At 34.9% G+C, this 19179-nt stretch overlaps 1 protein-coding gene across 1 annotated transcript; it reads left to right on the top strand.

Moving 5' to 3' along the window:
- Positions 1 to 888: 888 nt before the first annotated feature.
- Positions 889 to 16168, top strand: LOC126723635 (flowering time control protein FY). Its single transcript, XM_050427226.1, has 18 exons — positions 889 to 1268; positions 2630 to 2721; positions 4125 to 4193; positions 4362 to 4466; positions 5545 to 5640; positions 5730 to 5812; positions 5954 to 6025; positions 6101 to 6198; positions 6847 to 6906; positions 6998 to 7058; positions 7142 to 7229; positions 7387 to 7450; positions 9529 to 9607; positions 10960 to 11049; positions 12465 to 12553; positions 12894 to 13441; positions 14481 to 14729; positions 15855 to 16168. Exons 1-18 carry the CDS (start codon positions 1067 to 1069, stop codon positions 15924 to 15926), a joined length of 2217 nt encoding a protein of 738 aa, XP_050283183.1. The 5' UTR covers positions 889 to 1066; the 3' UTR covers positions 15927 to 16168.
- The last annotated feature ends 3011 nt before the right edge of the window (positions 16169 to 19179 follow it).

The following is a 19179-nucleotide window of genomic DNA, read 5'->3' as shown; positions in this document are numbered from 1 at the left end:
TTTTTTTAGACTACAAACATTACATGACATAATTTTATTGATCGAATTAAACATGTGTGACACTTAATGGAAAGTATAGACAGAAGGATTATTGATGCAAACAAAATATAACTTAGATCATTCTCATAAGTTCGTGCAAATTGTCTTTATCTATTTTAGCATACAAATCTACTTTTTCTATTTTACATACTCACTTTTCAAAATATCTCACATTATATTATTTATTTTACATTACATTTCATTAAAATATCCAAATTTCTTGATTTTAAAAATATTTTCTCTTTCTTCACATACAAGTTGCAAAAACCATTACATACTTTCTTCCTTTATTCCCTAGATATGTAGAGAATGAATAAAAAATTAAATAAAAAAATTGATAGTACTAGTATAAATTTACATAATTATTGTAGAAAATTTGTAAATTTACACCATTGTGGGTCATTTTTAAGCAAACATATGTAAATTGTATACATTTTTCTATGAGTATGTTTACAACCACAACAAATTCCACAATTTTGGCCAAAACTTGTCTACATGACGAGTCGTAAGTAGTGAAAAAAAGGGGGCCTATAATTCCACTATTCCCAAATTATCACGTGGACAAGTTGTAACAAAGTTGTGAAAGTAGTTGCGGTACTAGTTTTACTCTTTTTCTATTGTACATAAAAGTAATTCAATACGATGAATGATATTTTTTCTTCTCACATTCATGTTAGAGTCTTATTAAAAAAAAAACAATTTCATTATACTTTTGGAGCGCAAAAAATGGTGAGCCCTCCTGTCGTAGGTCAGTCAAAATGTAACTAAAATCTAAAGACAATAAAAGCCGTTTAAAGAAAAAGTTTAGGGTCACGCGCAAGTTCTTAAAAGCCACGTGCACATTCACACAGGCACACACAGTCTTCTCTTCCCACTCTCTCTTTCCCGCTTCTTCACTCTCTCTCTCTCAATTTGGGGGTTTAGGGTTTTTCTATCCCATCCTAGTTCTACATTTTCCTCTCTCTCTCTCTCAATTTGGTCCTTCGCATTTCAATTCAATTCCAGTAATACCTACCTCATCGCAAAGATGATGTACGGTGATCCTCAACAGCACCAGCACCAGCACCAACAGTACAATCCGCAACAACAACAGCAACAGCAGCAAGGCGGAGACTTTCACAGAGGCCCACCGCCACCGCCGCCGCAGATGATGAGGCAGCCTTCCGCTTCTTCCAGTACACTCAATCCAGAGTACCACCACCCCTCCGGCCCTCCTCCGCCGTACGACGGTAATGGGTTTCTCTTTCTTTCTTTGCTCTCCTTTTGCTTTCATTACTAAAGAAATTAGCAATAACCCAAATTTATGGTTTTTTTTTTTGACGTATGGTTCTAAATTGAGGGAAATGTACTAAATTTCAAGTTATGGGTAACCTTTAATTTTGGCGTTTCAATTTAAGAAATTGGATATGGTTTATTTTTAGGGATTTTTTTTTTTTTGGTTATAGGGGAGATTGAATGTTAAAAGATGGTTGTTTTGATGGGTTGAGGTTTGAAAATAGGTTATGATTTATGAAAGTATGATGCAATGATGTCTTTTTATGTATCGAGGATATGAGGCGAGTTGCATTTGCTTTCTGAGGAGCTTGTTGTCGATTAAAGTTTGAATATTAAATTTAAGTCAATGAGAAAGAAATTGAAAAGAAGAGGTAAGTTTTATAAGGAAAAAAAAAAAAAAAATCAACGGGGAAAGATTACGGGTTGACTTGTTGAATTCTTTTATATATTGGGGATAGCTTATGAGTTTGATTTTTTCATGACCTATGGTGTGAAAGTCTTTATAATAAACACCGCTTCCTTGACCTTTACACCTTGTGTGTGGATAAGAATGCTTTAGTTGTGGGGAGTCTTATTCGTGTTGTATGTGCAAAAGCTGTGGGGGAGTCGATCGATTGAGCATCTCTTACTTCATTGTTTTAGTTTAGTGGCAAGGGTATTTGGTCATGTGTTTTCATTCTTTGGTGCATCTTGGTTACGTTGAGGACTTTGATTCAGATGTTCAAGAATCTGGAAGGCTGTTCCTATGTGTGTACTGTGTATTATGGAGGTTAGGGAAAGTGAGGAATAGTAGGATTTTTGAAGGTTTTGAATGCTCCCGGTGTTATTAAACGGTCTTTTATTGAGGTATTTGTAGTTTGTATGATTAGATGACTGAGTATCCTTCCATTACTTATCAAAAAAGAAAAAAAAAAAAGAAAAAAAAAAGAAAAAAGACTGAGTATCCTTCCTTATACTTTTTAGATCTTTAAGATTTGTTGAACTTCAGATATTAATCTTTAATACCAGTTCTGGCACATTTCATTGTATTGAAACTATCCCCTCTGTCAAATAAACGTATATTTATAAAAAGTATTTTATGAGTCTCAAGGTATGAGGAAATGCTTAGCAAGATCCTACCATGTTGGAAAGCCTCAAGTTTATTAGCATTACAGTTTTGGACCTTTAAATTGAGGCTAAGGTGTAAAATTATGATTGTTTTGTCTCATATCGAGAATATTGATAGAATTTTGTTACAAAAGGTTGATGGTCTGGACCATAATGATTGTTCCTTTTCTTTATTTTGTTTTTAATGAGTAACACATGGTTGTTGCAGCACATGGCGATAGTTTTGCTGCAAAACGAATGAGGAAGCTTACCCAGAGGAGGGCAGTTGATTATACTAGCACCGTTGTGCGATATATGCAGGTAATGTTTGTCATGGAAAATCATCCACATATTTTTGGGTTATATCTGAAGTTCTTGTCACACCTCAGCTATACGTGGCATATTTTTGTTGTTGAAATTTTTATGTTTTGTATGAATTCTTCTGTTGACACTTGTGTCGTCTTTATCATTAATGGGATGTCTTAGTTGGTATGGGCATCAATTGTTATCTGAAATGAAATTTTCCCAAAATCTGTCATATGGATTTTGTTGAAATCCCATGATGCAAGTGTTCTGTTGGATTCTTTCTCTTCTTTCCTCTGGGTTTTCTTAATATACCCTTTCTAAACCAAGTGTGGCCCTTCTCTTCCTCCATATTATATGATTTTGTTATGTCCTGCAACAGATGGATGAAGAAACTAATGTTGAAATTTTGAGGGATTAGTTGAATTTAAGAAACTACCTTTTCCTCACTGTCACTGCCTTCTCACTGCCTTTTTGTTTTTTTCTTTTATTGAGCAAATCTATTGTGTGTTGTTTAGATCATATTTGAATGGTGTCAAAGCATAATTTTTATTTTTTTCCTTAATTTTTTTTTTCTTGTAGCATCTTGTGGATTTGGCTGGATTTTTCTTAAGGATCTGATTCTGAGCTAAGGAGTCATCTATTATAGTATGAGTAAAATCATGGAATAAGTAACTGCCAACTGATATAACTAAGCCAATCAGCAGTCCACACTACCTATTTGACTTCACATATCAACACACCTTTTGGTTATCTTTTAGATGGTTTATTTTGATAATCAATGTGAAGTATTTCCTTGTTCAATAGATTTCCACTTCCTAGTGTATTCTGTTTTTGCAGTACTTGCTTTGCTATTGCATGGGAGTTAATAGTTTGCTTTTTGATGGATCATACTGAATGTTGGGCTATTAGAAAGTAACATGTTGGTAAAATGAGTGTACCTGAAATGAGAGTGTTAAGATGGATAAGTGAAAATACAAGATGAAGTCAATTGAAGATGGGGTGACTTCTATCAATGAAAAGATGAGGAGAGTCAATTGAAATGCCTAGTCATGTGCAAAAGAGAGCAATTAATATACCAGTGAGAACGAGTCATTTGATTCAAGTTGAGAGAATGAAATGATGGAGAGAAAGACCTAAAATAACATTGTTAGTAGTAGTAAAAGATGATATATTAATTAAAGATGTGATAGAATGACGGAGAAGGAACATGTGGTTGACCTTGATTAGTTTGTTGATGATTCATAACTGATATCAAAAGTTTTGGGACTGAGGCTTTGTTTTTATTGTTGTATGACTAGTACCTATTTTCATTTTCAGACTCTGATTCCCTTTGGGGGATGTTGGTATAAATTGTCTTATTTTTTTTATGATTCCCTACAGGGGGTTGAGTAACTTATTTTATATCAACATCACTGCAGATTCGTATGTGGCAGCGAGATTCAAGGGACAGGACAGCATTGCAACCTACCCCAGCTGCAGCGATTGATGTCAGTAACATGCCATTTGATCCACACTATATATATTTTGTTGTAATTTGAAAAAAACCTGGTTGACTTAAGCATGATGGTGGAATTATCATTATTCTGAACTTGGTGTATGTTCACTGACAATAGTTAAAATATTAAAATTTTATCTTGTGTTAATCCTTGGTGCAGATGTTGCCAACAGTTGCATATTCAGATAATCCATCTACAAGCTTTGCTGCAAAATTTGTACATACATCTTTGAACAAAAACCGTTGTTCGATTAATCGGGTTTTGGTAAGTTAGGACGAAACTCAATTTCACCAAATTATATACTTTAGTAAATAATTTTTCTTAACTGTTTGTTTTCATCTCTATGTGTTTCTTTTCTCTTTTTGAATTCTATCTTTGCTCATTAATGAGTGTTGATGTATTTCTATTTGGAGTTTGGAGTGATTTGTCTTTATAAAATAAGCATATTAGCTGTTGGATGCTTTTAATCTGTGTAACAACTAACAACACATTTGTGAGCCTATGCTTGTAACATGGATACACCAACTTGTTGAAAGGTTTTATAAACATGCAAACATTGTAATTACAAATGACATGGAGGTAAAGTACTGTTAATATGGCTTGCACTTGGTAGCTTGGGCATGGCTTTGACTGTGTTCTAGGGTAAGCTAGAAGGGATTATAGACTTAGTATAGTATAAGGTCACTCTTAGTTTGAAAATACACAATGTATTCAATACAATAAAAAAGTAAAGAAAGAAAGATCAACATAATGTGTTTTCAAGCAATTTTGATGCAAGAAAAATGGTCCCAAATTGCCAATTGGATGTGCACTGTATGATTATAATGCCTCCCCTTACTTTGGTTCACTGGGGAATCCTGGAAGTAAATTTATTGACAATAAGATGATCATCCCAGGATTTGAAGCGGGCCCCCAAGGGATGATTGGTAGATTCTCCTTATGTCTGTTGGCAGACTTATGAAGTCATGAGTTCCTTATATTAACATGCTTATGTAAAAAAAAGGTTTTATACTAAAATGTCCTACGATCTACTGCCCCAAACTAGTGTTATTTTTGGCTAATGGTAAAATTAATGTGACCTATAGATGTTAAAATACGGAAATATAAGCAAATGGGAAGTCTTGACATCATCCATAAATCTTATGCGACTATTATGGAGTTATTTTGAATGAGGCCAGTTAGATGATATGTCCTAATTCATAGTTTGATGCTGACATATTAGCTACTTTAATTTTACTTTTTGGTTGCTGAGTGCTGACCAAACATTGTATGGATAATTTTTGTCTTCTTGTATCACTAGATTGCTGTCATTCTGATGTGTGTTCTTTTTCTTCTTTCGAAGTGGACTCCTACAGGTAGGCGACTAATCACAGGCTCTCAAAGTGGGGAATTCACTCTCTGGAATGGACAGTCATTTAATTTTGAAATGATTCTTCAGGTACATAATTATATAAAGTTACATTTTCTCCTTTTTTTTGCCATCAAATAGAAGCCATGTTGATGGCTTTTGGAATTTCTACTCTGTAGGCCCATGATCAAGCAATCAGGTCAATGGTGTGGAGTCATAATGACAACTGGATGGTTTCTGGTGATGATGGGGGCGCAATAAAGTAAATATATTTCTTAAGAGAATTTGCAGTGCTGTTCAGCCACAATTTAAAAAAAAAAAAAATTTATTTGAATTTTGTTGGATGAAAACTTGAATTCATTCAAATTTACAAATGTATTGGATTTTTGGTGGACGTTCCTAGGTATTGGCAGAACAACATGAATAACGTTAAGGCTAATAAATCTGCTCATAAAGAATCTGTCCGGGACTTAAGGTAGCTAACCTTATGTATTATATTTTCTAGATGAGTATTCTCCATGAGGTATATCATATATGACTATTTGAACAGCTTTTGTAGGACAGACCTGAAGTTTTGCTCCTGCTCAGATGACACAACTGTTAAAGTTTGGGATTTTGCGCGGTGCCAAGAAGAGCGTTCATTGTCCGGTAATGTGCTTTGAAGACTCAAATGAATGAAAAATATTTATATTTTCATTAAAGTTACACATGCACCCACTGGGTTTTGAACCAAATACCGCACTCTCCATCCCATTTTACTGATTTCCAGATTTGCAGTTATGTCTGATTTCATCTCCTACTGAAGATATGCAATGGCACAGAGCAAGCCTTTGTTTGCTTGAGATGAACATATATGATGTGTAAAAAGGCGTCTAATGCTTCTTTTTTTTTAAGTTTCTTTGTATATTGTTTTGTGTAAAACATTCTATACATCAATGAAATAAATAAAGCCTTTTTTTTTTGATAAATGAAACTTGGTTCTTATGTAGGAGTATAATTTTATACTTAAAAATATATATTTTTTTTCTAATTGATTTTTTTTTTTTTTTTTTTTGGGGAATATATGTCTGTTAGTACCTTGCTTCACACATATGTAGTTTCCCATTTGGTGGGATTGGTTGTTTGCATATTCTTCCAACAGATTGTTCCTCTTATTCTTTAGCTGAACAATGTGATAAATTTATTCTTGCTTGCATGTAAAATATCTTCCTTTACTATGTTCCTTATTCTTATATATCTGTTTGATGTGCATGAAGTAACCTAAGAATATTCTATGTGGGATTTGAACTCAGGCAGGCCATGGTTGGGATGTGAAGAGCGTTGACTGGCACCCTACAAAATCTCTGCTAGTTTCAGGTGTTTACTACAGCTCTGTTGTGAACTTTGTTAAAATCTTCATGTAGGTTGTAATAGCAAATTTATCACTGCTTGACTGGTTGTTATGTAGGTGGTAAAGACAACCTTGTGAAACTCTGGGACGCCAAATCGGGGAGAGAGCTTTGTTCATTGTCAGTACAATATTTTCATTGTTAAGCCCTTAGTATAGTTAATTAGTTGAATTCTTATGAGGACTCACACATTTTGTTTGCAGCCATGGCCACAAAAACATGGTTCTTTGTGTCAAATGGAACGAAAATGGAAACTGGGTGCTAACTGCTTCAAAGGATCAAATCATCAAGGTAGATAACATGTTTCTCACTTTAAAACTGTCAGTCAAGTTGATAGGGCCTATATTGTTTATTACTTTTTTATTTTTATTTTTTATAACTATCCTTTTTAACCACTTTTCCTCTCTCTCTCTCTCTCATAATGATGTTATTGCACCTACATTTGTAGCTCTATGACATTAGGGCTATGAAGGAGCTTGAATCTTTCCGTGGGCATAGGAAAGATGTGACTGGTAAGTGACAGCCTTCTGTTAATACAAATCCTTGCGTGAAAAGAATTGTGGAAAAATGCTATATTTATTATTTAATTTTACTAAAGCATTTGACAATGTTGCAAATTGATGTGAGCATGTGTAAATATATGGAATAAAGCCATATACTTGTGATCGAAAATTATGAGGTTTTTGCATTGCCTGCATTGTTTATTCTGCTGTTATTGCATTCTAGCGTCTCTTTTTGTGCCTTAATTATATGGGACTTTCCCGTTCTAACTTAGGCATCATATCATGATTTGCATATAGTGATGTGGGTTTCTAAATATCATATGCCTCAAATGCATTAAAAAACTCTGTAGTCTGTGTTGGTGTTGTTGATAATAATTTAAGGAATCTAGGTATTTAATGCTGAAAACATAGTTAACCTATTCCAAATGTGGCTCTTCAAAGGGCTTTTTAATGAATTACCGGTAATGTGATTATGAAAGCAGTAAACCCATTCCAAGTGAGAACCATTTGTCAATGCTGAAAGCTACTATTGCTCAGTAATACTTGATGCTCATCAATGGTGGTGGTTAAAGGTAGGCTGGTAGGATTCCTGATATTGTCATGTTACCTACTTTAAATTAACAGGGTCTCTCATAGAGCCTTGAAATTTGTTAATTTTAGTCCTTGATTGGATTTAATTACTACAATTAGAAAATTTAGGGAAGAAAATTTTCTTAAACCCTAACTATAAGGACATGCTTAAAACCTGCCCTCAATCATTGTATAATAAGATGTGTCTAATCCGTACTTATAAAAAAAAAGATGTATCTAATCCTTATTATCATTATTGCTGTTTGTTTTCTATCTGGTTTCTTAAATCTTTGGATGTGCATCTTGTACATATCTTAAAGTCTGTCAGGACACTAATGTGGAGTCTACAAAGGATAGTCTTTATTTCGTCGTCTTGTGACTACATGATAACATAACATAAAAAAGAATTAACTTAAAAATTCTTCCCTAAACAGGGAACAAACACGCATTTTAATTTTTAAAGGGTGGTATGGAGAGCATAATAATAGGTTTTGAAAACTTTAACTATTTAAACTAAATACTATACCCTAAAAGGAACTTATGCTATATATTAATCCAAAAAAAATTCATAAGATTGAGGTTATTGCTGAAATGATCTTGGTGGGGGCTGGGTATTTTTATTGTCAAGCTTGGAATCTGAATCTTGGTTGAGTGAAGTACTAGACATAATCATGGCAAATATAAGTGATTGGATCAGATTCTACATCTATAAGAATTAACGTATTATCCAGGTTGCATTATATTTATATCCCATAGCCATATCAGTGCTTCATAGGGTATAATATAACCTCAAAAGTGGTTTGTTTCACATGAGAAATTAGCATCACTTATAAAAAATGTTGCAGTTTCTAGTTGCATGCCATTTATTTTTAGCAACTCATTCTTTGTGGCTAAGTTAGTGTGGGTGGACTATTTACTTGAAAATTGCATATAAATTTGCTGAAAAGATGCATTTAACTTGCTTTGGCTGCTAAAAATTGAAGATAGGAGTGGTTTTGTTCAGTAATTTGCAAGTTACTTAATTTGCACTGGGCCCATGTGTTTTGATAGTCTGATACTGGACCATGAGTGGGTTGGGGGGGGGGGGGGGAGGGGTTACATGCATGCTAATCTGTTGCTATTACCTTTATATGCATACGTTGAGAAATATTTCATGATTTTTTTTGTCAAATTAACAGCTGTGTGTGTAAGTCTTATTCACAAAGAAAAAACAGCTCTTCACAATTTTGGCACTGCACATTAACCATTCTGCTGAAGTTTGAGGTCTTATTTAGTTGTAGACTAAAGTTAGGGTTGTCATGCTTCTGTATTAGTGGCAAAGCTATTGACGAGCAAGTTTTGACCAACATCACTAACAACTCACTTGTTTAATATGCTAATGCATTTCTTGTGTAATTTGCATGACATTAATTTCCGCACACCCTTCCCCCACCCCCCCCCCCCCCCCCCCCCCAAAAAAATAAATGTAATTTTTGAGACATTGATACTTATGTTGCATTTTTGTTTTCAATTGTCAGCTTTGGCTTGGCACCCATTCCACGAGGAATACTTTGTTAGTGGGAGTTTTGACGGGTCCATTTTCCATTGGCTTGTTGGGTAAAGTATTTTTTAATTCAGGACAGTTTCCTTTACTGGTTGCATAGAATTTATTGTTCCTTAGGGTTTTTAAAAATGTGTGTAATGACTTCATGTTTTACCTCTTGTATTCTTCCATTTTTCCTTCCTGTACAGTGCATTGAACATATTTTACAAGAAAGAATCCATATTAAGGGAGGAAACCTATTGCTATTCACCTATTTTGGATTTGTTTAGTAATGTTATAAAATTGAATGAGGATTTAGATGAATTTAGTGAGAAGTTTGCAATGAAATTACTCTCTATATGCTAACAGAAGTTCATTCTGATGAATCAGATTGTTTTTTTTTTATAAGTAATAAGATATATTGATAAAAAAGGAACATCCTAGTGCACAGGGAGTGAAGAATATTGTTGTTATGCAGGGTAAGGGAAGAGGAGTTCTTTTTTTTTTGGTGGGGGGGGGGGGGGTTGTTGGGGGAAGTGGGCTAGGAGAGGATTCTTAAATTGTGTTACATGGTCTCATTGTCTTTTCAATCTTAGAATGTAAGATTTAGGAGGCGTCTGAGCACACACCCCTCTATCGCTGGTTTATTTTCCTTTATTATTGGCAAATATTTTACATGTTCATAAAGTAAGATCCTTTGCATAGAGGTCTTATAGAATTCAAATAGGTGTATTTCTCTACTAATGAGGGAAAAGAGGAGAGAGAATTAGGGTACATTTGATAGTTGAGAATAATAGAAATTGGATTAAAAAAATATTATAAAATAAGGGATCTGCATAAGGGAGACTTGATCAACTATTGTGTATTGATTATGACAGAATGTGGTGAATATAAAATAGGTGTTAAGATCTTGAGGTGAGAAGGATCACTCTCATTAAAAGTATGCTATCTTCCCTTCCTACAAATTTCATGTCACTTCTTGCAATGCCAATTTATATAGCAAACATACTGGAAAAACTTGTGATATTCATTGTGGGAGGGAAGGCAGCCAAACTTAATGCATTTGCTCCCCTTTTTGTATGACCAAAATAGATGAGTGATGACACCTACCAGTCCTCTTAATACTCTTAGTTTTCTATTTGGGTTTCTTTGGGTTCTATTTACATGCTTAATGCTCTGTGTATATTCCTGCTGGAAATTTGTGTCTTATTACTGCTTTGATCCTCATGACGCAGAGGTCACTAGTTTGAATCACTCCCCCACACCCCCCCACCCACCCCACCCACCACCCCCCCCCCCCCACGCGCGCGCGCGCGTGCGTCCCTCTTCCCTTTCTTTCCTCTCCCCTTTGGGTCAAAAACTTACATATAAAAAACCAAAAAAGAAATAGAAAAAAGTGAAGGTAATGACTGTTTCTGTTGCACAGGCATGAAACTCCCCAGGTAGAAATTCCCAATGCACATGATAATGCTGTGTGGGACCTTGCATGGCATCCTATTGGATATCTTCTCTGCAGGTGAACTCAATCTTCTTGTTTATGATCATTTTGGCAGTCCTTATTTATATGTTTAGAGTTATGAATAATCTTTTACAGTGGCCTTGTTTTGCTGTCTTTCCTGATAGTCGACCATATTATTAGAATGTGTGATGTTAAATTCATTTAGAGTGAATTCTATGATACTTATAAATAGACATAATTACTTTTTTATCCTTTATTGGGGGGGTGGGGGGGTAGGGAAGAAACTTAGAGAACACACAAATATTGAAAAAAATTTAACCATGGTTATCCAAGGAAAATAACTTGTAGTAAATTAGTGCTTCAAAAAAGAATATAATATGGCCAAAGATTTTAGAGGCCTGATCAAATTGATATATTGCTTTCTTCTTAAGGTTATTGAGTTGTTTGAATCTTGGCAAGGTAAATTTGGGCGGCATCGCAATATAGATTTGTGGAGACTTGTGCCACACTGCTTGATGTGGTGTATTTGGAGGGAAAGAAATGCTCACTGTTTTGAGGGATGTGAACGATCCTTGCTAGAGATTAAGTCTTTTTTCTTACACACTCTCCTTGGTTGGAGTGTGGCTCTGTTGCATTTTTCTTGTTTTTCTCTTCCTCTTTTACTTGATTATTGTAACTTGGGTTTTTGATTTTCGCCTCCCAAAGTACATTCCCAATGTACTTGGGTTGGTTTTTTTTTTTTTTTTGTTTATTAATAAAATTTTTAGTTATCTATCAAAAAAAAAGTTGAGTAGAAAATTATATGACAATGCCTTATTGGCTGGGGCCTGTCCTAAATTATTTTTCTGGCCATGAGTTTGCTGGCTATGGTGAAGGATATAAATTAACAGAACAAATGTCGAGCTAGATGGTTTTTTGGGTTTTTTGCAATACCTTATTAATAATAGCTGACAGCCTTTGGGTTAAATGGCAACTCCACCCTCGTAAGTATTGGGTTGTTGGCAAAGGTGGGACTTCAAATCTCCTTTGGTGTGTGAGTCTTTACCTAGAGGAAAAAAATAGTTTGTGATTTTTGTTTTTGCAATAAGTATATAAAGAAGTTTGTGGTTTTTTTAAAAAAAAAAAAAAAAATTTATCATATTTATCAAAAATGGTCTTAACTGTAATTGTGGTGTTATCCCTTAAGGTCTTGTGTTTGAGTCCTGGACTTGCCTGATACCTGTGTTTGTATCTAGGTTTACACTGGCCCCAATAAGTGGGGTCCAGGGTTTCCTGGTCATCAAAAAAAGTAATGCCAATAAAGGCAGCCTTTGGTAGAGTATAAATCGAGAGGAGCTCTATTGAAGGCCTCATGTTTTTTCTATTTTAATTAACTATCTGTAGGTTTTTTCATATTTGTGTTTTAGTTTTATATTGGTGCATACATCGTCAAGTTGCAGCTGTTTATCAAACTTGTGTGGTTTCTTCTGCAGTGGTAGCAATGATCATACAACAAAGTTCTGGTGCAGAAATAGGCCAGGAGACACTGCTCGTGATAAATTTAGCATGGGTCAGGCCCAAGGTTGTAACTCCCTTCCCCACCCACCTAGAGAGCTGACCCTTTGATCTTCTGTTATTGGGTGTTTATCAGTCTCAATATTCCAAATTTGACTTGTTGGACTGTACGGTCCAATGGAAAGTAAAAACTTTCCTCAAGTATTGTCATGACTTAAAATGGAAAATTTATTTCTTCTTTTTTCCACTTCCAATTCAATTTGGTGTATAGTTAAGGTGTTTGTGAATTTATGGGAAAGTATGCTATATACATTCCTGAGTAGAACTGTAAAAATTTTATGAAAATTCAGAATTGAGGTAGAAATGGATAACATGTCTCATTATCTTAGTATTTTCATCTGTATCAGGTTATGGTGAGCAAAACCCTGTTATTGGTGGTCGCATGACTGGTAATTTCCCAGTACCTGAAGGGCCAGCGACTCCAGGACCATTTCCTCCTGGGTTGACTCGAAATGAAGGAACCATTCCTGGTGTTGGAGTTGCGATGCCATTACAAATTCCTCTTGATGCATCAGCTCAGGGAGAGCAAAAGCAGCCTCTTCCACTTTCAATGCCATTAGGGGCTCCTCCTCTCCCTCCTGGTCCACATCCCTCTCTTCTTGCTTCCAATCAACAGCAAGCATATCAACAAAATCCACAGATCCAGCAACAACACCACCACCAACAACACCAGCCACTCCCACAACAAATGGCTCCTTTGCCTATGCCCCCTCCAAATATGGGACAACTACAGCCTCCATCTCATTTACCGTTGCTTCCGCATCCCCATTTACCTCGCCCTCCACCCCAAATGTCCCCACTTGGTATGCCTTCATCAATCCCATCTTCAATGCCAGGATCGATGTCCATGCCTTCATCAGGACCTGCCTCGCATCCATTGTCAATGCCTCCAGTGGTATGATTAGTGTGCAGTTTTACTTTTTGTTTAACCTTTTGAAACTCAGGTTTCCAATGTGGCAGTCAGTGTGATCTGCTTGCGAGCATGGCTTCACACACAAATGTGTGCGCTCGCTTAAAAAAAGAAGATTGTTTGTTGGTCTGCATGTGCTGCTTAGTAATTACTAGGACATTTTATTCTCCAGGCTTAGTGCAAGCCTTGAAGTACCTTAAGCGGGGCCACCTTTAGAAACTCCATTTTTTGCATTTGTTTTATTCGTAGCTGAATGTGAATTTCTGTGCGTGTATTTCCAGTGTGGCAGTCAGTTTGATCTGCTTGTGAGCAACGCTTCACATGCAAATGCGTGCTCTCACTTAAAAAAAGAAGATTATTGGTTGGTCTGCATTTGCTGCTTCGTAATTACTAGGTGCTGCTGGGTGTCCTTTAGAAACTTCATTTTTTTTTGCATTTGTTTTATTCACAGCTGAATGTGAATAAGATGTGTGTATTTCGGTGTGTATTGGCAAAATTATCGTATTCAAACCATTTCAGTTCTCCCCCACTCCCACCCCTCACCACACAAAGGTGTACCCCTCAAATTAAACAATTTGTGAAATGGAGGATTCAAAGTGGACCATTTCTTTTTAACAGTAATGGTTATAAGGCTTAATCTGCAACAGTTCACCCTCCCCAACTCTCTTACGATGTCTCTTCTTTCTGTGGATGGGTGATACTATGTGCTATGGCATTGGTTTTTTACTGGCATGCTTGTGTGTGACAACATCAAAATCATTTTATAATTTGATGTGGCATGTAAGCTTTTTGAAGAAGGTTATACTTTCAAAAAGTTTTCTCTATGGATTTGTACTGTCATCAATCATCAACATGATTCTCTGTAATTTATACTTGCAAGCTACCCTTGTGACTTTTTATTTCACATAATATTCAGAAAATCATTCATCATTGCTAGTTTCAGGGGTGTTGCTTATTGAGCATTCCTCTTTCTCACGTTTGAAAAATTCTTTTATTGGTACTGAAAAAAATAATCTCACTTCAGGGAATGCAAGGTACAATGAATCAGATAGTTCCTCCATTGCCACAGGGCCATTTCATGGGCATGAACCCTATGCACTCCGGACCCTTGTCTACAAGTGGAGTACCTCCAGTTGGAGGTTTTCCGAATGGCTTGCCAAATATGCAGGCACCATCAAATGCAAGTGGGCCCCAAATGTATCCTCAGGGTGGGACATTTAACCGGCCACAAGCTGGACAAATGTCAATGATGCAAGGGTATAATCCCTATCAGGTAAGATAGAGAGGTTTGTTTTTGTGAACTGCTATTTGTAGGAGTTAATCACTTATTGTAGGAGTTATGGACAAAGTTTTTAGCATTATAAAATTTTCTTGCTTTTGGTGGCTGTTCTTGTTCAAGAATCCCTAGCTAAAACTCTTTTTTTTTTTTTTTTTTCAAAAAGTGATATGCTTCAACATTCTTGTTATTTGGCCCAGCAAAGTTATCATTGTTTCTATATGGCCTTGATTTTTATGGGACTTGGATCGGAAATTGGAACCAAGAGTACTTATTATCAGTTATAAAAAGAAAAAAAGAAGAGAGAATACTGTGTATAATGGAAGGTTAATAGTGGTGAGCACATGGCTATAAAATTTTCAATTGGATAAGTGTAAAGGGGGTAGATTTAATCATACATGAAAAAACTATCTCAGGGTCCTTGCCTGTTTACAACTTTTTGCCTTAGGAAGGATCTTTCAATAGCATTTTGACATGAAATAACCCCTGGCTTTGACTTCAGTGTTATGACTATCACATTCTGCCCTTCCCTACTTTTATGGCTTGGCCTGTTAGGTGAAGGCCCCTAGATTATCCAGCAACTAGTTTTGGCGGGTAGAATCAATTGCCTATAAGTTTTATTGGTTAGAGGCGAGTCCAAAAAGCTCTTCTTTAGAAAGGTTTCCTACGTTAAGAGTGTGTGTGTAAAAATATCTCCAATGCCTCCGAAGAAAAAGGAAAACCTTGGCTCTAAGTGGAAAAGGGTGGGGTTGACTTTGTTTAGGTTTGTAGTTCAGATCTTACCAATATACTAATCACTACCGTCAGCTATAGTGATTTGTTATGACGTTTATAGCATTTTAGATTGCCTGATCTGAATCATGTTTACTTCTTCTTTTAATTATTATTATTATTTTACTTGCAATAAGTGGGAGTGGGGGGATTTGTTTTTTAACATTGGTTTGTTGGTCATCATTGACGATGGGGGGTGGCATTCTTTGCCAAAATTTATAGGTAGTAAATGTATAACTCAATGTTGTGAAGTCGGGGGTCCTATTTCAAGACCTCACCGAGATTGGGCTTGTGTGCAATTTGTAAAATAGTCTGGCTGAAACTAATGTGTTCTACTCTTGCTTATTACAGTCTGGGAATCAAGCTGGTCTGCATCCACCTCCACCACCAGGTCCGCCACCTCATGGCCAAACTCCTCAGTAGACCATTTTTTGCATCAGATTTTTTTTTTTTTCATTGCAACTGCTGCCATCTATCCCAGAAGAACGCGATCCTCTCTTAGAGAATTTGTGTCAGTGTTATTCCTCTCATTTTGTCTCTGTTCTTTTTTCTTTTCTTTTTGTAGTCCTTGGTCAATAACTCATTATTATTTTTAGTCTATGAAATCATTCAAATATTTGAAGAATTTCCTTTAGTTGAGCTATAGATTCATCGTATTTTGTTAATTTGATAGGATTTCCTTGTGGTTGAGCTCTTCATCTTGTTTGCTCTATGGCTGGTTTATATCAATGTGTGGCCCAGAATGGTTCAAAAGTACCCTTTTTTTCCCTCCCTCTTCCCAAAGCAACTTGGATCAATTGCATAAGTGTTAACACAATTAACACAATTTATTATAGAGCGCAGCCCAACTACTAACATGGCAAACTTCCTCAGAGACTGTTTTCCTTGATACGATTTATTACCCAATTATTAATAGGAGCTCTTGAACTTTTTAGTATTTCTTAATAGAAAATAAAAATGAAATAGAGGTTATGTAATTATGCAATAAATAAATTATTTTAGGGTGTTAAGTAGCTCTTAATAACCAGGCCCACATTTGTTTTTTTTTTTTTTTTTTTTTTTGAGGGTGAGGCCCACATTTGTTGTTTCGTGTCTATGTACTAACTTAAAAATAATTGCCAAGAGCTTGTAGTTAGTATTTTTTGAAGTTTCTAATTAATAAATTTAGGGGTCAAATATCTTCTCTCTCATTGTAATTATTAAATTTTAAAAAATAAAAAAAATTATTCACTCTACAAACTATGGGTTTTTCGTTTGGAACTTATACTGAAAGTTAGTTTTTTTGTCCTTAAACATTGTGAAGAGTTTTTTATTTTTTCTTCAAAAATTTAGGGATAAAATTAGTGATGTAAAGAAAAACTTGTGTCAATATTTTAGGGGGGAAAATGATATATTTTAAAGTTTAAGAATGGAAAATGAAACATTTTCAATAGTTTAAAAATAAAGATTTTTTTTTTTTTGAATTTAGAGACAAAAAATAAAATTCATGCAAATATTAAAGATAAAAATAATATTTTAGTCCAGTCAATATCAATCACAAAATAGATTTTACTGAAATTTTGATAATCCAATTCGGTTTCACCCGTTTTCTTTTTCGATGAAAAGGATCCTTGCTCATGTTCGCATTTGCTTTTTTTTTTTTTACTAGGTCTAAGCTTGTTGACGGTTTGTTTTGCCTTTCCGAGTATAGTAGGAATGAGATCAGATGGGGTCAAACTTTGGTTTAGATTTGGAAGAAAATTATCAAATCTGCAGTATTTTGTTGGATCCCAATTTGTTAGTTCAGAGAAATCATTGCCTATACTTGCGTATGTTGTTCAGAATCTTCAGATGCTAGTGTATGTTTGATACGGGTTGCTCTTTGCTTCTACTCATCGAGTATGCAATGATAAGTTACTAGAAAATGGACTAGGATTTACTCATCTGTTTTGAAATGTAGAGTATTTAGTTCTTGAAGATTTTTGTTTATAAAATTTTAGTGAAAAATAGAGAGAATAGGAAGATAAAATCAATATAGATTGATAGAGTACTTACACTCATGGAAGCAAGTGAGTAATAATTTTAATCTCCAAAAATATGATTTACAACATTATTAGACTGCCCCTATGAAAAACCATAATCTATTGATGCTTCATTTCACCTACTATGATCTGTCCTTGAGATCCTTAAATTAAAAACTCGTATTACTTTCTTATTCAAAATATGAGACATTATCTCTAACACTATTCTATGGTGAATATTTAGTTTCATGAATTTTGAAGGCATAGTGTATAATTTTACGAGACTTTGAGAAATTTATTTTTAGATTTGTGAAACACTAAATATTCACCAAGAGCCTTATAGTTCAACTAATTGAGCCACTTAATGTGTATATGATATTTAGGGTTTAAATCTCTCCTTCTCGTTGTAACTATCGAATTATTGAATAAAAAAAAAATTAAAACAATTGAGAGCAATTATATAATCATTTAATCTTCGTTGTCAATCAAGAACAAAGAAATGAAAGGAAGAGAGTAAAGAAAAGGGTGGAAAAAGCAAGAAAAGAAAATTCCTTATTCTAATTTTAGTATACAAATTCGTAGAATGAGAGCCACGATTTTAAAACTATCATACGCAATTCAAGCTGTCCAAGAAACAATAACTACTTATCGTGATCAATCGTATACAAAACCAGTCTTATATTATTTATTTATTTATTTATTTTCTTAAAAAAAAAACAGTGAAATAACATTGAAATAAGTACTGTAAGGATCAATCAAACACTCCATCTCCATCTTCATACTGGATAGAACGAGCAATACCATCAGCAACCAAGAAACACGTAGAGAGCCATTCACATAGTCCCATCCAAACCTTTGTGGCCACCCAAAGTATTGCACTTGCTCTCATGGGCATTATAAATCCTTCTTCTTGTGCCTTTTCTCTCTTCTTCCAAATACTTGAACATAAACAAAAATGAAAATGAAAATAAAAATAATAAAAGAGGACTCAATAGAATGGCATGATACAACCTCTAATTTCAATAAGTCTCCCTTGAAAAAAGAAAAAAGAAAAAGAGACAAATACAAAAGAATTTAGAGAACAAATTCAGAACTTCTTGCCAGCATCTTGGAGCCCCCCAAGGGATTCATCCCTGTAATAATTTGATGTGTGTAGTACTGGGGGACTGCATATACCAGAAGGAATAATTACATACTCGAAGAGGTTTTGATATCCTTGTTTGTCCAAAAAAAAAAAAAGAAAAAGAAAAAGAAAAAGAAAACTAAACTAACAATATATGTGGGTTGTTCTTATCCTCATTTTAGAGAACAAAACCTTGACTCATACGAAGTTATAGGTTTATCCTGCTTAATAGTTGACATTTTTACAGGTATTTATTTCCTCCTAACTTAGGACAGTGACAGCCGTACTAATGAATGTGTCAATGTGGTTAAGCTACTTACCAATTATGAAAAACATATATAGTGAAATGAATAATGAGATTAACATATACTTTGTGCACAAACTATGTCAAAAGGATTTGTACAAATATTTATATTAAATGTTTTAGAGTACCTGGATTCTTCCTCTAAAAATCGAGTCTATCAAGTATCAATCCCTAACGGTTACATCTGCGTAGGTGATGATGGTGGCATGTGCTATTGGCGTTGGGATTTTAGAGTTACTATAGTATGAT

Source organism: Quercus robur, chromosome 4 (assembly GCF_932294415.1).
Source record: "Quercus robur chromosome 4, dhQueRobu3.1, whole genome shotgun sequence".
In the NCBI taxonomy this organism is placed as follows: domain Eukaryota; kingdom Viridiplantae; phylum Streptophyta; class Magnoliopsida; order Fagales; family Fagaceae; genus Quercus; species Quercus robur.
This window is presented reverse-complemented; position numbering and strand designations above follow the sequence as displayed.

What these genes read in the sequence shown, in the direction of transcription:
- LOC126723635 (XM_050427226.1), top strand. Translation starts at nt 1,067, where the DNA reads ATGATGTACGGTGATCCTCAACAGCACCAGCACCAGCACCAACAGTAC. An exon ending in GGGAGAGAGCTTTGTTCATT is followed by an intron (nt 7,059 to 7,141) that starts GTCAGTACAATA and finishes TTTTGTTTGCAG; the next exon opens with CCATGGCCACAAAAACATGG. An exon ending in CAAAGGATCAAATCATCAAG is followed by an intron (nt 7,230 to 7,386) that starts GTAGATAACATG and finishes CTACATTTGTAG; the next exon opens with CTCTATGACATTAGGGCTAT.